We start from the raw sequence: 17,142 nt of genomic DNA, 5'->3' as shown, positions 1-17,142 counted from the left end.
CATTAGTCACTTCGGTGTACAAGTTGCAGGACTTGTAAATGTATGCGAAGGGTGAGACTTATACACCAGAAAATACGGTAGTTTTGCTATAATTACCATATTTTTTGCCGTACACGTCGCTCCGCCCTATAAGTCGCATTAGTCCATATTTGTCTAATAAAGTGGAGAAATCCATAAATGTTGCTTCGTCGTATACGTCGCATCAATTATGCATCACCGCTGACGCGTCGCGCTTGTTACACGTCACCGCCGACAACCCGGAAATGTGAGTCGGTGTTATGTCAAAAATGGATGTGCTGCCGAATGGCGGCTGCAGAAACGTGCACGGGAGGACTTTAACAAGAATTTAACTAGTTTAACACTTAAAACCAATTTTTTGTATGCTCAAAATTATGTGTATCAGTCTAACTCTTGCTTAATAAATGCCTGAGCCATTTTGCCTGGGCGGTGCAGCTGTTTTGACGGTCGGTCGAAGCAGCAACAGAACCAAGGTGGGGAGGCCATGGCAGGACTCTGCTGCCATCAAGTGGCTGAAAGTGGTACTGCCCAATTTTTTTTCAGTCGAAAACTGTCATATCTCAGCCAAAAAAATGGCTTATACATATGGGAAAAAATGCATAAATATGTCAGTTCGGCCTATAAGTCGCAGGGCATGTAAATTATGCAAAAAACTGCAACTTATAGGCCAAAAAATACGGTAATTTGGTTTCTAATTCTATTAATACTGTTGGATTTTACTGGATTTCACCCTTCAAGCTCAAGTCTGTAGGACTTGTTTTTATCATTGGATGCCAGCAGGTCTCAATGTGAAGACACGGTTCTGGTTCTTGGAGTTTCTAAAAACAATGGACTTGTCGTTGTACGCAGTTTAAGAAGCGTTTTCTTCTCTGATCTGTGTACTTTGTAGCTCTCTGCACACCAGAAGCCAAATTGTGTTGTTTCATGTTTCTACTTGTTCAAAATAAGTGTTGGGGGGTTGTCTCTATAATATCATAACCTCTGGATCTTTCTCGTCAGATTGCTGCTTATAAACACTAAATCAATGCGCTGAGCTGTAAACCGTTCCTGTCCAAGTGTTACGAGGGGGTCTGACAAAGTTTTTCAAGGACAAAGGAACTGCCACAGAGTCTGTGAGGGGGGCTACTCTTATCAGAGGTTTGCAGTGAGCATGCCAACCCCTCCCTCTGATGTCGGGAGTTACAAGAAATGATTTGTCGCGTGAGCACCCACTCCCACGAAGCCTACACTCACTGAGTGGGCTGAGGCTTTTCTGCACCATCTGTCTTTTCTAAGCAGCTTGATGGGTCACGGTGGAGTGGAGCTGAGTCAAGGTGTGCCGACTGATTTAATCCTGAGTCATGGGGCGAACGAGGACAGAGACCCCCCCATCCTGAGTCATCAAGGTTAGGTTAGCATGAGTCAGAAGAACTGCTGGACATCATTTGGACTTGGATGTTTGGAGGTTACTGTCTTCCTTTGGAGACAAATGAAAGATGTTTTGATCAATTTATGTCAAATTTTAATGTCATTTCTGTGAATGTTTATGAATCACTCTGTTGTGATCCATTTTTCTTCCATACATTTTTTGGTATCTTTCTCGTTCCATAATTTTTGTGTTATTTCTACAAATCATATATCAAAACATTCAGGTCGTTCAGGAGAAGGGTTCTGTGGCTTTTGGTATTGGTGCAACTTTAGCTTTTTGAAATATTTAGCCTTTTCTGCCTTTTTTTTCCTCATAGGAAATGAATTGAGCTCATTTTACATCCTTCATATATTTAGATCTGTTTACAAACTTTTACTGCTCCTTTCACATTTTGTTCTGGTTCAGCTTCTTTCAGCTTCCCTAGCTACTTTCAGCTACTTTTAGCTGTTGTGTGCTCCCTTTAGACTCTTTCTGATAACTGCATCATTTTTGTGCTTCTTCTAACTTCTTTCTGCTAATTTCAGCTTATTATGCTCCTTTCTGCTTATTTATGTAAGTTTCAGTCTTTTCTGCTATTTAAGCTGCTATTTAGCTGTTTTATGCTATTTTGAGCTTTTTCAGCTAATTCCACTTTTTTGCACTCTTTTAACCTTTTTCAGCTTAATTCAGCAAAAATGTGCTCTCTCCACTTCCTTCTGCTAATTTAAGCTTCTTTCTGCATTTTTTAAGCAACTTTTCATTTTTTTTTATTTCTGCTTTATCAGATAATTTCCTCTTTTTTGTGTTAATTTCTGCTTCTTTAAGCCTAATTGGACAAACGTGTTCTTTCTACTTTCTTCTGTTAATTTAAGCTTGATCTACCTTTTCAGCATTTTTAGCTAATTTCAACTGTTTTAAGATAAATGCAAGTTTTTGAACTAATTTCTGTTACTTTCAGCCTAAATAACTATTTAGGCTAATTTCAGCTTGATGTGCTCTTTTCAGCTTTTTCTGTTAGTTTCCGCTTTTTCTGCTCTTTCAGCTACTATTTAGCTCTTTTGATGCTAATTTTAGCTTTTTCATCTAATTCCACATGTTTTTAGCTCATTTCAATTCTTTCCATTTCCTTCTAGTAGTTTAAACTTCTGTTTGCCTTTTCAGCTATAATTTTTTGCTTTTTTTTTTGTTGTTGCTGCTAATTTCAGCTTTTTAGATAATTTCCTTTTTTTTAACTTCTGCTGATTTAAATCTAATTCAGCAAATATGTGTTCTTTCTGCTTCCTTCTGCTAATTTAGGCTTGTTCTTCTGTTTTAGGTTCATTTCAGCATGTTTTGAGCTAATTTCAGCTTTTTTCAGCAAGTTCTTCTGCATTAAGCATTCACACTGCATTTTTGCAGGAAATGCACTTTCTCTCGTTATCATTAAGATATACAATCAAGACAAAGCTTATTTATCTAGGAAATTAATGTAAGATTTCCAACACAAATATAATATCTATAGGAGGAGTCTCATTGTTTTATAGTTTGGCAAATTAAAAAAATAAAGCTGCCAGCCTGTCAGAGCTTAAAACACGCTAAATTAATGTATTAGTTTACATGAAATGTGTTTGACAAATCTTTCCAGTGAGTTGGCAGTTTTCTGGCCTCCACCATGCTGTGTTTGGACCTCCATCACAGCAGGACTCCACAAAGCTCATCAGCGCGCACGTGGGAAGTGATACTCGGGCTTAGCGCTCCCTCCTCCTGGTGATGGTTAAAATATCAGGGTTAATTAGCGAGCCGCCTGCTGTGCAGCAGGACTCGGGCTAAATTAAGTCACAGCTCTGACAGTGCACACTTACACAGCTAACATGATAATTAACGGCTAATTAAAGTGTTTCATTAGAATAAGAAAAGAAAAGGTGCAAGTTGAGTGAGAGATTTGATGATTACTTTCAAATAAAATGTGATCACATAGGCGTATTTTGTTCTTTTAGGTGAGACTTCAAACAACCAGTTTGGAGGAAAAAGTCTTCATTTTTCATAACGAGCCACAAACGCTGAAACGGAACATTTGAAGTTTCCAACAAGTACTTATCCTAGATGCCAAATTTAGTTTGATAAATGGTCTTAAAACATGCTTTTTCCTTGTAGATATCTAACTCTTAAACAAAATAAAGTATCCAACAAGTAAACAGGACAAACCACCAGGTGAGGGTACAGATCTGTGCACGAAACTGACTGTTTAGCCACTAACAGCAAAAACAACCGACTCTGACCTTTTTGTTGACTTGAGGGTGCAGAGAGAGACTACAACTACTCAAACATTCAAACTGCATACGTTGTGCTTTAGATCATGTTGTATTACTTCTGTATGACAGCGCTTCCATGTTGCAAAATAAAATGCTTTAAATAACTGTAAGACAATTTTAACTTCCACTAATCCAGCCTTTAGTTGTCACCTTTTAATCTTCACCTGAAGTCAAGCCCGTTTATACTTTCTAATTTACTTTGAAGCCTTAAATAGATTTAGGTGTGCCCATTTTTCATTTTCTCAATATTACATGAAATGTTTGAAATGCAGTAATTCTTTGTGTATTTTCAATTCAGTTCAGTTCAGTTCAGTTGTGATGCTGAGGAACATTTGTTCATGTGTGTTCAACAACAATATGACCACTATATTCATAACTACTTCAAGAACATTAAACCAAAAATCTGTAGCTTTAATCAATTACATCAAACAGGAAACCTTAAAAAATTAAGCTCTTTGAAAAGTAAAAGCCCTTTTACTGTACGTTTTACTCAGAAATCAGGTTTCATACATAAAATCTCTTTGTCCAGAGATCTGTGGTCAGCAGCAGTAATCACACTTATTACAAACAAAACCAACAGATGACATAATTATGACGTACTAAAATATATATTAGTCTGGTTGCCTTACTTACTATGGAAGTCTGATAGTAATTTGTGTGGGGTCAAGATTAATAAAATCATTCTTTAAAATCTAAAATTACTTTTTGAAAACCTCATGTGTACCTCACATTGTAAAAATTTAACTTCAGACAAGTTACTAGCTAAGAATAAGAGATGTTACAATTGCTATTACAAAAACAATCACTGAAATGAAATAATAAGCTATGTTATTTTATATTACATATATATATGATAGTATTATCCAAAAATTGAGCACTTATGAAAAGCTGAAAGAAGTATTTTAATCATAAAAGGTCTACAAAAGCTATAGGTTTTTAATAAACTTGTACAATCATATATATCTATATAGTTAAGTGAAAAAATAATAATCAAGTGCTCTCGAAATGCTTAACATTTAAACAATGTGTCATCTTAATTTTGTAAAACATAAAAATAAAGCAATAACTGCAGAAAGTGTAAACCCAAATTATGAGCATAGCATGGATTAAACCCTTCTTTTGCTCATGTTTCCTAATAAATGAAATGCAGTTTTATGTTCTATATATTTTATAGTTTTTTCATAATAGGAAAACGAGGAATTCATTAAAGTCTAACTAAACAGAACATCTATATTATCGGGTGTTTTCGCGTATTAAATCAATCATCATCAACTAGCAAACATAATCGCAGAATACGAAGAAAAATAACAACAAAAAACTCACACAAAAAAATATTCATGTCAGAAGTGGGATTCGAACCCACGCCTCCAGGGGAGACTGCGACCTGAACGCAGCGCCTTAGACCGCTCGGCCATCCTGACAACATGCGAATAGAGTTCATATCTTGGGTTTTTAAAGAAGTACAAATGTGTTTGTATTTTGTTTTTCATAGTTTTTTTTTGTAGAGGTGTACATGTAATGGTTACGGATGCTAATTTTTCCTTTAGCATAACTGAGCAGATGCAGTAGCTAATGTCAAACACCAGTTTTTCTATATTACGACACGAGTAAAAAAATGACGGTCCTGATTCAAGTCCAGCTAACAATATTCCTACAACATAGTTAAACAGAATAAATAAACAAATGTACCTGATGCTTTGTGTTGAAATGTAATTAAAACACGATTCAGACATGCGGCACAGAAACACCCGCTGGCTGCTGTTCCTCTCATGTCCGCTAGGGGCTGCTGTCTCGAATACTACAAACAAAATAAAAAATTAAAATTTAATTTTACTCTACTGACATAAGAAGAAATTAGGCAGTTTTCAAGTATTTGGGCTGCTTAAGTTTGGTCGCTCGATTACAGATTTGCTTTTATGACTGGAACCCAGAAAGATGAAGTAAATGTATTTCAAACAGTAAGCACAATATAGATATAAAATTACTGGCGGCCTTAAAAAGGATCAATAAAAAATGTTCTTGTAACCTCGCACTTAACTAATTTACCTTTTTACTGATATTAATGCTCATGCTTAAAGTCATATTTTGCAATGCATTGTGGTCTGTATAATTTCATGCCTACTTCTGGTTCTTTGAAACACACTTGCTCTGTGTTCAAACACCTGAGAACATCACAACGTAAAATAACGTGTGGCACGGGGGCTGCACAGCTGCAGAACGAAAAGCTTTGCAGAGAGTGGTGAAGGCTGCACAGAAGTCTGTTGGAGTCAGCCTCCCCACCATCACAGACATCTACACCTCTAGATGCAGGAAGAGGGCCAGGCTACAAAGGGCTATGTCCCTAAGAGGTAGAGTCCTGCTCACTAAAGCAGAAGTCCCATCTGGTCTATACTGCCCAGTCTCTTTATGTTCATAAATCAGTTTGTAAATCTGCCGACAGAACGCTCTCCGGTTTCTTATGGAAAAACAAAACACATTATTTGTGTAAATCTGTCGTTTTAAACAATAAGTCTGGTGGGCTAAATTGTCTTGACTTTGACTCCTTTAATAACACTTTTTTTTTTTTTTTAATGGATCAAAAATTATCTTAAAAGTCCAAACTCTATCTGGAACTTCATTTCACAGCATGTCTTTTCACATTTAGGCAGTTTAGAGTGTGTTCTCCTTTGTAATTCCAAAAATACCCATTAAGCTTTCTAACTTCCACCAACAGGTACTTTTATCAACCTTTATTTATACAGGTAATTCCCATTGAGCCTCGAGGACTCATTTACAAGAGAGACCTGATTTCAACAAAGAAAGATGACAACAATGGACAACAGCAACAACCATAAACAGTTATATATTAAAAAAAAAAGAATACTACAGTTTTTTTTGTTTGTTTGTTTGTTTTAAACAAATAGGATGGCTAAAAGGAAAAGGTAACAAAACAAAAAAACAGCTAGATTCCAAGACAAATGTAGAAAACTAACAACAGGAACATGTCAGCATTGGACCCTGCCAGGTGTCCAACAGATTATTAAAGACACTTAGAGAGGTCAAGGTCGAGAGCTTCAAATCTTTTTGTAAGATATTCCAGGAAACAGGAGCGGAGTAGGAGAAGGCCCTTTTGCCTAGTTCAGTCCGCACTGAGGGAACACTGCAGGTAATAATGTCCTGAGAGCGCACTCCGTAGCTGCACTCACGCAGAGACATTTAGGAGTAGATGTATGAAGGCAGCAGACCAAGAAGTGATTTAAAGATGAAAATGTACCAGTGGGAGAGTCTGCGTGAAGTTAATGATGTCCAGTTAACCAGTGAATACAGGGTGCAGTGGTGGGTACGATAATCACAGCCAGTTATGAATCTTAGTGCACCATGATAGACAGCATCCAACATCTGCAGGGTTCTTGTAGGAGCATTCATGTAAATAATATCACCATAATCAATGGAGGGAAGGAAAGTCACAGATACAAGGCGTTTTCTAGCATTCAGGGTTAGACAGGATTTGTTTCTGAAAAAGAAACCCAGTTTAAAGAAAGAGAAGAAAGAAGAATAAATAAATAATAAAAGAGAAATAGATAAAACGAGAGATCACCACGACAAAACAACATGCACAGCACAATGCCACCCACAATATCACCATGAAACATTCGACATCACACAAGGAATCATCTAGCTTCCACCACTACCCAACCTAGCGTGCATCTGTCAAAGTCTTAGATTTAATCTAATAATCGTGAATTTAGACTTGGCTTTTCATCCTTTTGACTAATTCACTTATTTAAGGAGACAGCCTCCTGGATACACAATAGATTTTAAATAAATTTATTAGGTTTTCTTCAAAAACATCCAGGAACATTTTCTCTTTAAAACTTGTGATTCTGGAAAACATATTAAATAACTTGCTTGTGAGTGCTGTTTTTTTGTTTGTATTAATGAAGCTTTAGTGGAAGAGTGTCAAAACGTTCAATGAAACGAGTTTGTATTATCAGTCTAAACTACACCAGTGTGGGATGGTTTATTTTGATAATCTGATTGTGGACTGCAGCCTTTGAACGTCACCTTAGGGGTCATTCTGTATACGTGACCGTTTCTGCTCGACTTGCTTATCTGAGCTTTCAGCTATCACTGCTCTTTAAGTAGTCTGCCATCTGTAATAAACACAGTCCTATGTAGCTCATATCCTGTTTTGAACCTGTCAACATGGTGCTTTAGCTTGAAGTGTCTGAACTCTTGGGAAAACCATGTGAGTCATTTCCATGCATCTTGTTTTTGATGTTGAGTCTTTAAGGAAACGGGGGCCGAGCATCCAGCAGGAAGGGATTCCTCTGAGCTCAGACCCACACGACATACCAAATATTAAACCCACAGCATAAGATTAGAGGAACGGGAGGAGGCATGGTAACTCATGCCAGGTTTAGATGATGCCAAGGCCAGCGAGGAGCAATTTTACCTCTGAGTGTAAACATCTCACACCGTGTCACAACTGATGTTTCATCTCTGGTTAGCTCGCTGTGAGTGAACTTATTAGTTCTTTCAATAGTCATCTTTCACAATTTGATTTGAGGCTACATACTAAGTAGTTTTAAATCATATTTCCAAAAAGGTAAACATGGTTTGTTTAAGCTTTCTATTCCACGAGTTTTCAGACTGCAAAACATAATTTTATTTGCCCATAAGCTCGTGTCAGTACCTGTAATACCTGTAAGTGATTGAGTGCTTGTACTTTAAATTTCCTTAAAGAGAATAATCTAGTGTATCAATCTTCTGTGTAAATGGCATACTTTTGAATTTAAACAGAAATTCACTACATTGAGAAAGGAAATACTGATCCTGATTCGATAATACTGCAGAACACATGTAAAGATGCTCTTTGTGCTTTTGTGTGCAAACAGAAATAAAGAGGTAGAATATGTTTTTTTCCCATTATTAAAATATTTTTAAGTTTAAGCCAATAATTAAACAGTTCTGTGGTATCGTGAGTTAGACTCTCAATCCTATTTTAACAGCTTTTACTCTCATTTTGTATTAATCAGAGAAAACATGAAATAGATTTCTTATAATTTTTATTATTTTTCTTTGCATTTGTGACTTTCAATAAACTTTTCTGATTGTTTTAACTCATTAATGACTATTTTCAAAGCAGAACCTAAATCGTTTTAGCCTTTTCAGCATTACACTGCAGTATGATTTCACTCTTTGTAAAAGTTAGTCAAACTAATTTATGCGTTCACAACACATCAGCAACATCATCTGTTCAAAGAATAACTGCACCAAGAGTTAAAATGTGACTGTGCTAATTTTACTGCATGAATTACAATTTGCTGAAGCATCAGAAGCTTAATGGGCCTCAGTGTGTCTCGCGCGCTGTCATCAGGCCGTCTGGTGGTTTGCTTTGTCTGTCCTCCACAGTAGTTGTTAAAAGGGCCTCTCTCACACCGCTGAACTTATAACATCACTCATCTAAATCATTACGCCGTCTGCTTTTCAGGATGCGCGCTGAGTAAACTCCGTTAGCGCTGGACAACGAGGCCAGAGCCATCGTGGCTGTTGGATAAAATGGAAAGAAATGGGGCGATTCAAGATCAAAAACACGGCCCTCTCTGTTGGTTTTAAAATAGCTTTTGCAAAATTCCTTTAATGTTTGGACAAGGGGTTGTATTATGGCTGTGACTGGGTGTCTAAAGAATAAAAGCATCTCAAGAAATACAAACTAACCTTTAGAAAATAATGCACTTTTCTGGTTTAAATCTTCTACTCTCACGTAATTTGACATAAAGTAAAAATATAACGGCAAAAAATGATGGAATTGTCCTCCAAAAGTTGTTCAGTTATAGATGTTCATTCGGTGATTATTTCTCAGAGTTTCATTCCGATTCAGCCAGTGATTCTTGAGATATTTTGCTGACAAAACAGACAAACACACAGACATGTGGGCAAAACCATTGTCGCTCTGCTTTTGCCTTTGGTGGCGGGAGATAACCAGCCTCAAAATTCCTCTTCCAGTTCTTCCCACACTGTGAGATCCCACGCCGAACACAGAAGGACGTTCTATCTCTTAAATGGAACAACCACATTGCAATTAGGAAGCACAATAGGAACATCCTCCTCTACATTGAGGTGAAGAGTTACACACCCCATGGGAGAATCTGCAGCTGTCAAAAACAAGCCAGCTAGCGCTGCAGCGTGCATGCATCCCATGGACCAGTGCAATCTGTGAGGTTACAGAGAGCGATGCAGGCCAGGGTGTAAAAATAGGACATTCTGCAGTTTTGCATCACTCCTTTAAATTAAAACACTTGTTATGTCAGAGGCTGTCTCAGCTCTGGACATCCTTAGAAACATTTCACTACAGCATTTAAAAGCTTTTATTAAAATGTTGAGTTTACAGATGTTGTTCAAGAAGAAAAGCACATTTCTCAACCCTTTTTCTTTTCTCTCTCTCTCTCTTTTGCACATTCTGTCGTGTTGAGCCAAAGCTTCGCTGCCTGTGTACCGATTTGGTAATCGGTCGAGTAAAATGGAAATTTAGCCTTCTCCTTCTCCGGGTTGGCAGCCGTGCGCTGGCCTCCCTCTGCGCCTGTATCTGCTTAGAACAGGTGCCCGATCCCGCTCAGCTGCAGCATTCACAGCGCAGGTACGGGTGGGAGGCCCTTGGCTGCTCGTCCTGTCCCCCAAGTTTTCCAGGGGTCCCCATCTGCGTCCCCGCACATCCACTGCCACATGGCACCCGTCCCTCGACGAGTCTGGTCCATTCTTCGTCCGGCGACGTGCACGCCTGCCTGCCACCCCAAACTCTGCCTGGTTTGGAGCCACAATGAGATGAAGAATAGCTGCACCCATAATCCCTCGCTGTGAAATGTGTGTTTTCCCTCTTCTCTTCCTTTGGGAAGATTTAGGTCCAAGAACAAATTGTAAACAGGTTATTATGCTGCTGTAACACACTCCAACTGGAAATACACTCCAACAGTATTCACAGATGTAAATGTGTTTTAATCCATCACTTGGAGTGCTTTGATTTGATGTAAAGTTTGCTGAGTTCAGTGTGATACAACCATTTATCTTGTTACAATTGTTCTGATAAATGTAATGAAGTTTGAACAAGATATAACCAACAAGAACGAGGTATTCATATTGCAAGCATTTTATTTTTATTTTTTGCTCCCTTCTTCAGGGGTCACCACAGCAAACTAACTCACATGAAGACTTAGCAAATGTTTTTACACCAGATGACCTTCCTGACACAACCACAGACCACCGAGCTACCACAGCCCTCTGCATGGAGCAAAGAGCTGCCATCTAGGGCGCCCAGGGGAGCAGATGGTGGGGGTTAAGAGCCTTGCTCAAGGGCCCAGAGTGGGGCAAATGAGGGTGGAGGCAGGTGAGGGTGTTTCACCTTTCCCACCCACATTTTGATGTTGTCAATCCAGGGGATCAAACCGGCAACCTTCCCATCACAGGCTCGTCTTCTCTAATCTCTGTGTCAACACTTCCCGCATTCATATCACAAACATATATGTGTGTGTGTGTGTGTGTGTGTGCGTGTGCATGTGTGTGTGTGTGTGTGTGTATATACAGGTTCAGACCTGTAATCACTGTTAATTCGCTGGGTCGGGTGGAGTTCAGAAGTGATGATAGCTACAGGCTGGGGCCGGGCCGGGTCGGATTTTTTGGGCCCGAATGCAACTCTAAATCAAACATTTGCTCTGGTATTTTTTTAAGTGTTATATTTTAAACAACAGACAAGGACAAATTTTTAAACAAACTTAAACCCATCATATTCATGTTATTGGCAGCCATTTTTAGTTAAGTCAATCAAGCGCGGGTTTTTTTTCAGTGTATTTGATCTCTCAAACACACCAAAGTATCATGTAGTGTATTTTTAAACGGAGTCTCGGTCTCCATTACTGATACACGCCTTGGTCACGTAGTTCAAATCAGCCACTTCCTCTTGACCTGAAATTAATACATTAAGAACGTCATGAAGCTCAGATCATCTGCTTCTAAATGTGATGTGGCTGGACGCTCCTCCTTCTCAGCACAATGGATTGTGGACCAAGTAGACAGTTCGCCTCCTCTGTTCCTCCTGAGGAGCTGATCAGTGATCAGTGTGCGCCTCAGTCCCATCAAATGGATAATCCTTTACACAGCTGTGAAGACTCTGGGTGCTGTCCACCCACACACACACACACACACACACACACACACAAAAGAGCCTTACGCTCCTACTTTAACACCAATGGCGCGTCGTTTAGACCAGCAGTCTTGTTTGTTTGCCCAGGGAAGTGACATGACGGCAGGGGAGGAAATAGGAAACATAACAGACTACCTGACAGACTCATTCCACGGCTTGACCTGAGCCTGGAACGAAGCCAGGCAGCAATCAGAGAGAAATAACAAGGGGAGCCTCTTTTGTTTGTTCAGCCTATATCCTTAAAATCACAAATATTGCACATCTTAAGATCTGCAATTGTGTGAAAATTTCAATTTGTCAAATTAATAGTATTGTTTCGGGTAAAAAGGTGCTGCGTGAAGATCATTTATCACAGTTTAATGTGTTTAATGTCTGCAGTTATTCTTTCTTTTACTTCATGATGGAATATTGCTGCTGAAACAGCATCTGTGGACGTCTCTAGTTTTCAGATTGATTAACGTCCTCACCTTTAGTCGGTCAACTTCTTGGGAGGAAAAAATTAAGGCTGACTTGTTGAGTGCTTTGCCCTCACTTCCTGAAACTTTGTGTTCTCAAGATCCACAAACACCAGCGAAGCATTCCCATGTACAGTAGTTGTCCTTTTTTATTTCACTTTAAAGTTTATTAAACGGTTTGTAATGTGCTCGTTAGAGAGATGAGCATCTTCAGTAAAAGTAGTCAACCTGCAATAATGCAGCTCCACCCGTGTGAATGAAAAACAAACACACAAAGTTAAATGACTAAAATTTAAAGATGCTCCACAGGTGTAGAAGAATATTTTTGATGAAACGTCATAACTGGGGAAAATAAAATTGTAAGGCACACTAATTTATTAATAAAAACTGAGTTTATTATCTACCTGGATGCACTCATTAAGTGAAGTACTGTCAAAAACAGCATTTAAAATAAATGTGTTGATCTACACTAAACACGATTTAGAATAAAATAAACAAAAGATTCTGTTTTGAAAAGTTCTTTGTTAAATTTGTGACATTTTAAGGCAATAAAAAGTCACAAGATGGCAACTTTAATCAAGTCTCCATAAAACGAACAAGAAGCACAATTTAAATATGAGTAGACATTGATATTTTCTATTATGATAGAGTACAATTTTTTAAACATACTTTATTGTATAATTACGTGTAGTTTTAGGTGGTTACTTGTTTTTTAGTTTTTTTTCTATAACACTTACATTGTTGTCAACTACAAGTATCAATTCCACTGCTGTTTGTCTATAAAATGTTAAATTACCATTTATTTGTGGCTCTGATTTTTTTTTTTTTAAATGGGTACATTATTATGTTTTCTGTAAAAACATTAGGAAGAAGAAATATTATTTAAAGTGAATTTTACTAAGCAAAATTGCACTTTTGGTGATTTTTATCCTATAATTCAAAATTCTCCATTTAAGGGATTTTTAATCTTGCTATAATAAAACAATTATATCAACAATGTATTCTCGATGACTTGGGCTTCTGCTGTGTGCCAGTTGTGTCTGATGTGATGACGCTTTGTTGACGCTTGAGTCTTTGTCCTTGTCTGTGCTGCAGCGTCCTTCCCTGAGGTGGTGGGTGTGATTCTTCTGAAATTATACAGGTAGATTTTACCAAGGGAGTCTGCAACTGCGCCCCAAGCTAGACCCTGACAACTCCGGAGCCGATGCCTCATCAAATGCACTTTTTTCCACCCCAAACGCCTCTAGCTCTACCGTCCACTTTCAAAAACGCTCAAACTGACCCCTCCGGAGCGATTCAAGCCCTGCAGGCACATGGGGAAATGATCTAACCTCAAAGAAATGAGCCCGCTGACCAGCTGCAAATACTGCTAACATGATGAATGTTGTCATTCTGCTCAGTTTAATCACATCCACAGCAAGGTGTCAAATGCATACAATCAAAGGGGAATATGGATACCAAGAGGGGTCATATTTCTATTTGCAATATGTTTGTGCTGGAGATACGAGAGGCCAGGTCGATGAAGTCTCTGCTGAAAATTTGTGGAAGACGAGTCGGTAAGATGGTAATCAGCCCAGCAGTGCTTCCTCCCGCCTTCTGAACAGCAGGTCCCCTTCCCTCAACTCTGGCTCTTTTAATGCAAGGGCCCAACCAGGCCCAAACATCCTGACGGAGAACGGCTTTTTCCCTTATCAGTCAGGAAACACCGCTCCTGCGGCACATCCTCTTTACAAGAAGCACGACTCAAACATTCCCCCCAAAAATGCAGGAAGACCAGCCAGACTCCAGGATTTGTCAAAAGCCCCCTGGATTCCTTTTCATAAAATCAAAAAAAAAAAAAGACAAATTCAGAAGAGTGAGGACGAGGAAGGGACGAGTGAAGAGCGGAGAAAAGAAGGGCGAAAACAAAGAGCGCGTAAAACAGTCGACGAGGCCTTGGAATTTATATTTTTATTTTATTTTTTTGTACAGATTACAAAAGGTCTGCATCAGCAAGATATACCGTGGGGTGAGGAGGTGGAAGGAGCTGTGGGGTGGGGGGAAGGGGGGTCTTAAAATGGCAACCATAAGGCTCCAGAAAAACAAAGAGCGGTTGAGGTGGAGGCGTTTGGTGATGAACGCGCCTGTTTTACACTAATCCTCCTGATCAAAATGAAATGGAAAAAAGGAGACAAACGTAGAAATGTAATGAAGGGCGGGAAAATGAGGAGCGGCCAAACATCTCAACAGAACCCAAATAAAGTGTGACACTCCATCCAAACATGGTGGGATCTCTTAAATAAGTTATAATAAAGTTGCATTTTTCACCAAATATGAAAGTCACAAAATATAAAAGGACACATATAGTTTTTAATATTTCTTTTTTATTTTTATTTTAGGCATTTATTCATTGTAATCAAATGCATCTCAGTGGCTTTAAATGTTTCACTTAATGACGTTTTCCTGCTATTGACAATGAAATGACAAGTGTTCTTTCTACTGAATGGCAATATAATGCGTTAAAATGGACCTATTTATTAATTCACGTTCTTGTAAGCCTAAATCAGCATACAGTTATAGCTACTGTTATTATTTTTATTGTAGAGGTCGGTTATATGTTAAGAATTGCTTAAGAAGTATAAACGTCTTTCATTCTTCATTATACACAGCTCAGTTTAATTGTGTAAGAAAAAAAAAAACACAACTAAAACTTTGTTCAATAACATCTACTGAGGTAAGACTCCCAAACTGATGAGAGCAAAAAAACATAATTACAAACGTTTGAACGGAAAACTTCAATATTAGCATTAGACTTTAGGCAAAAACATCAAGGGACCTAAATTAGCTTCTAAAGAGCATCTGTACATGTCTCGACACTAGCTGGTGTCGTTTACCATCGATGGGCTAGCCTTTGACGACGGGAGGTGGCATACAAGAATGTTTTGTCTCTGCGTCCCTGAGGTGTCCATCTCCTTATCTTCATGTTCCTCAAACCTCTACAGAAAATCAGTGATCCGTTTGTAACTGGTAAAAATCTCTCAAAGAAGTTCAAAAATGTTTCCCCATAGCAAGTTGACTCGAAGCCAACTGGGCTTTAGCTTCGATTTTGAAAGATGCGTTGCTTCTCATCCAAGGAGCTTCTCGGATTCTCCTCAGATGAGAAGCAAAAGGTCTTCAAAAAGCAAATCTCAAGTCCTGTTGCCGTATTCAACGTTGCCTTGTCCTGGAAGAATCGGCACCAGCGTCTTTTACTTGTCAGCACCCAACTGTGATGTTTCTAATGTCAGTCCCCATCTCTAAACATGTTTAGTGTCTCTAATCAGTAAAGTTTTGACACGTGTTACGCTTATGAGACGCTGTAGTTGTTGTAGTACGCAGCTGTTGCATCCGCGAGCACAGAAATGAGGCTGGTTTCTGTGGTGCTGCTGGGACACGCGGCGGCAGAGGTGGCGGCAGTCGATGCCACCTGGATGTGTCCTGTTACAGTCATGCTGCCGCCATGTTCGAGGTGGAACCCACCCCCTGTGGAGTTCAGGTACTGGTCAAACTCATTGCGGTCCACCTCACCCAGAAGTTCAGCCTGGCTAAGCTGGTCCAAAGTTTCCAGGTGCCCCTGAGTCTCCGGTGGGGGGGACAGTTGACCCAGGTGACCCTGGTGGAGACCGTGGTGAATCTGTGGGAACGAAGAGGAACTGTAGTAAGACAGGGGAGGGCCGGGTATCAGTCCACTGCCACCTCCGGTTTGGTGCATTTGAGGGATGTGGCCTAGATGTGTCCCCCCACAGTGGATTTGGGTGTAGTCAGTGTGGTAAGGGGGTGGGCTGCCCATGTGTGTCTGACTCTGGTGGTGCTCGTCTGAACACGAGGCCGTGGAAGAGCAGGAGACGGAAGAGCTACCAGACGTGGAGTAATAGGTGGGGGGGAGGTGCTCATGGTCCATGGCATCCAAGGGGGACATCTCAGGAGGCGTGGGCAGGCCGTAGGGGTAGGTGTCAAAGTTGCTACTGGAGCCAGCTGGGTCTCTGAAGGTTCTCACGCTGGGCAGAGAAGGGCTGGAGCCGGAAAACCCGCCGCTGATGCCGCCCTCGTCTTTGTCGTGGGGGTGAGTCAGGGCTCGCTCGGGCAGGGTGCCATGATCCGGAGCCAGCCCGCTCAGGAGGAAGCCAGGGTCCACTCTCTTACAGATGCGCTTCAGCTGTTTCTTCCGGCGTGGACGGTACTTGTAGTTGGGATAGTCCTGCATGTGCTGCACCCGCAGCCGCTCGGCCTCCTCCACGTAGGGTCTCTTCTGGGGGGGAGTCAGGGCCTTCCATGACTTTCCTACAGGCACAAAACACACAAAATTATAACTTTAGCTGCACTCTTGATGAAAGTTAAATAAAATATTTAAACTCATTATTTATCTTTTGTTTTTAAACATTTCAACAAAAACAATAATGAAATAACGGAACGATTTTTGTAACCAGAAAGTAAAACCTTTTATCTAAATACAAATATGGTTTTGTGATAATATTGTCTTATAACGAATAAAAAGAACAAAAAAATGATTAAATCACAACAATAAAAAGGTTATTAACACTCTGAAACCATCAAAACTACAAATATTTTTTAACGAGGTATTTTGAAACTTTGGAAAATATTTCTCAACGGTCAAATGTTGCAACTTAGATTGATTTTATTTTTACATTAATATGGAAATCTCAACTCTTTCAAATGTTTTTTTAGACGAGCACATTTAGAAGATTAAGCTGTTTTCTGTTACGACTTGAATAGGATTTATAGCTTATTGCGCACATTTATATCCTTATATATATATATATATATATATATATATAT

At 39.4% G+C, this 17,142-nt stretch overlaps 1 protein-coding gene and 1 non-coding gene across 2 annotated transcripts in view; both read right to left on the bottom strand.

Moving 5' to 3' along the window:
• Positions 1 to 5,034: 5,034 nt before the first annotated feature.
• Positions 5,035 to 5,117, bottom strand: trnal-cag. Its single transcript has one exon. It is a non-coding gene; the product is annotated as a tRNA-Leu (tRNA).
• Positions 5,118 to 15,588: 10,471 nt separating this feature from the next.
• The window catches only part of sox7 (SRY-box transcription factor 7), a 2,609-nt gene continuing 1,055 nt past the window's right edge, over positions 15,589 to 17,142 (bottom strand). Inside the window, exon 2 of the mRNA XM_037685423.1 lies at positions 15,589 to 16,626. Within this exon, the coding sequence (XP_037541351.1) occupies positions 15,653 to 16,626 (974 nt within the window). The 3' untranslated portion in view covers positions 15,589 to 15,652. The remainder of the gene's footprint in view (positions 16,627 to 17,142) is intronic.

Source organism: Nematolebias whitei, chromosome 12 (genome assembly GCF_014905685.2).
Source record: "Nematolebias whitei isolate Nwh7 chromosome 12, NemWhi1, whole genome shotgun sequence".
Taxonomy (NCBI): Eukaryota; Metazoa; Chordata; class Actinopteri; order Cyprinodontiformes; family Rivulidae; genus Nematolebias; species Nematolebias whitei.
Note: the sequence above shows the minus strand (reverse complement) of the source record. Positions and strands in the feature narration are given on the sequence as shown.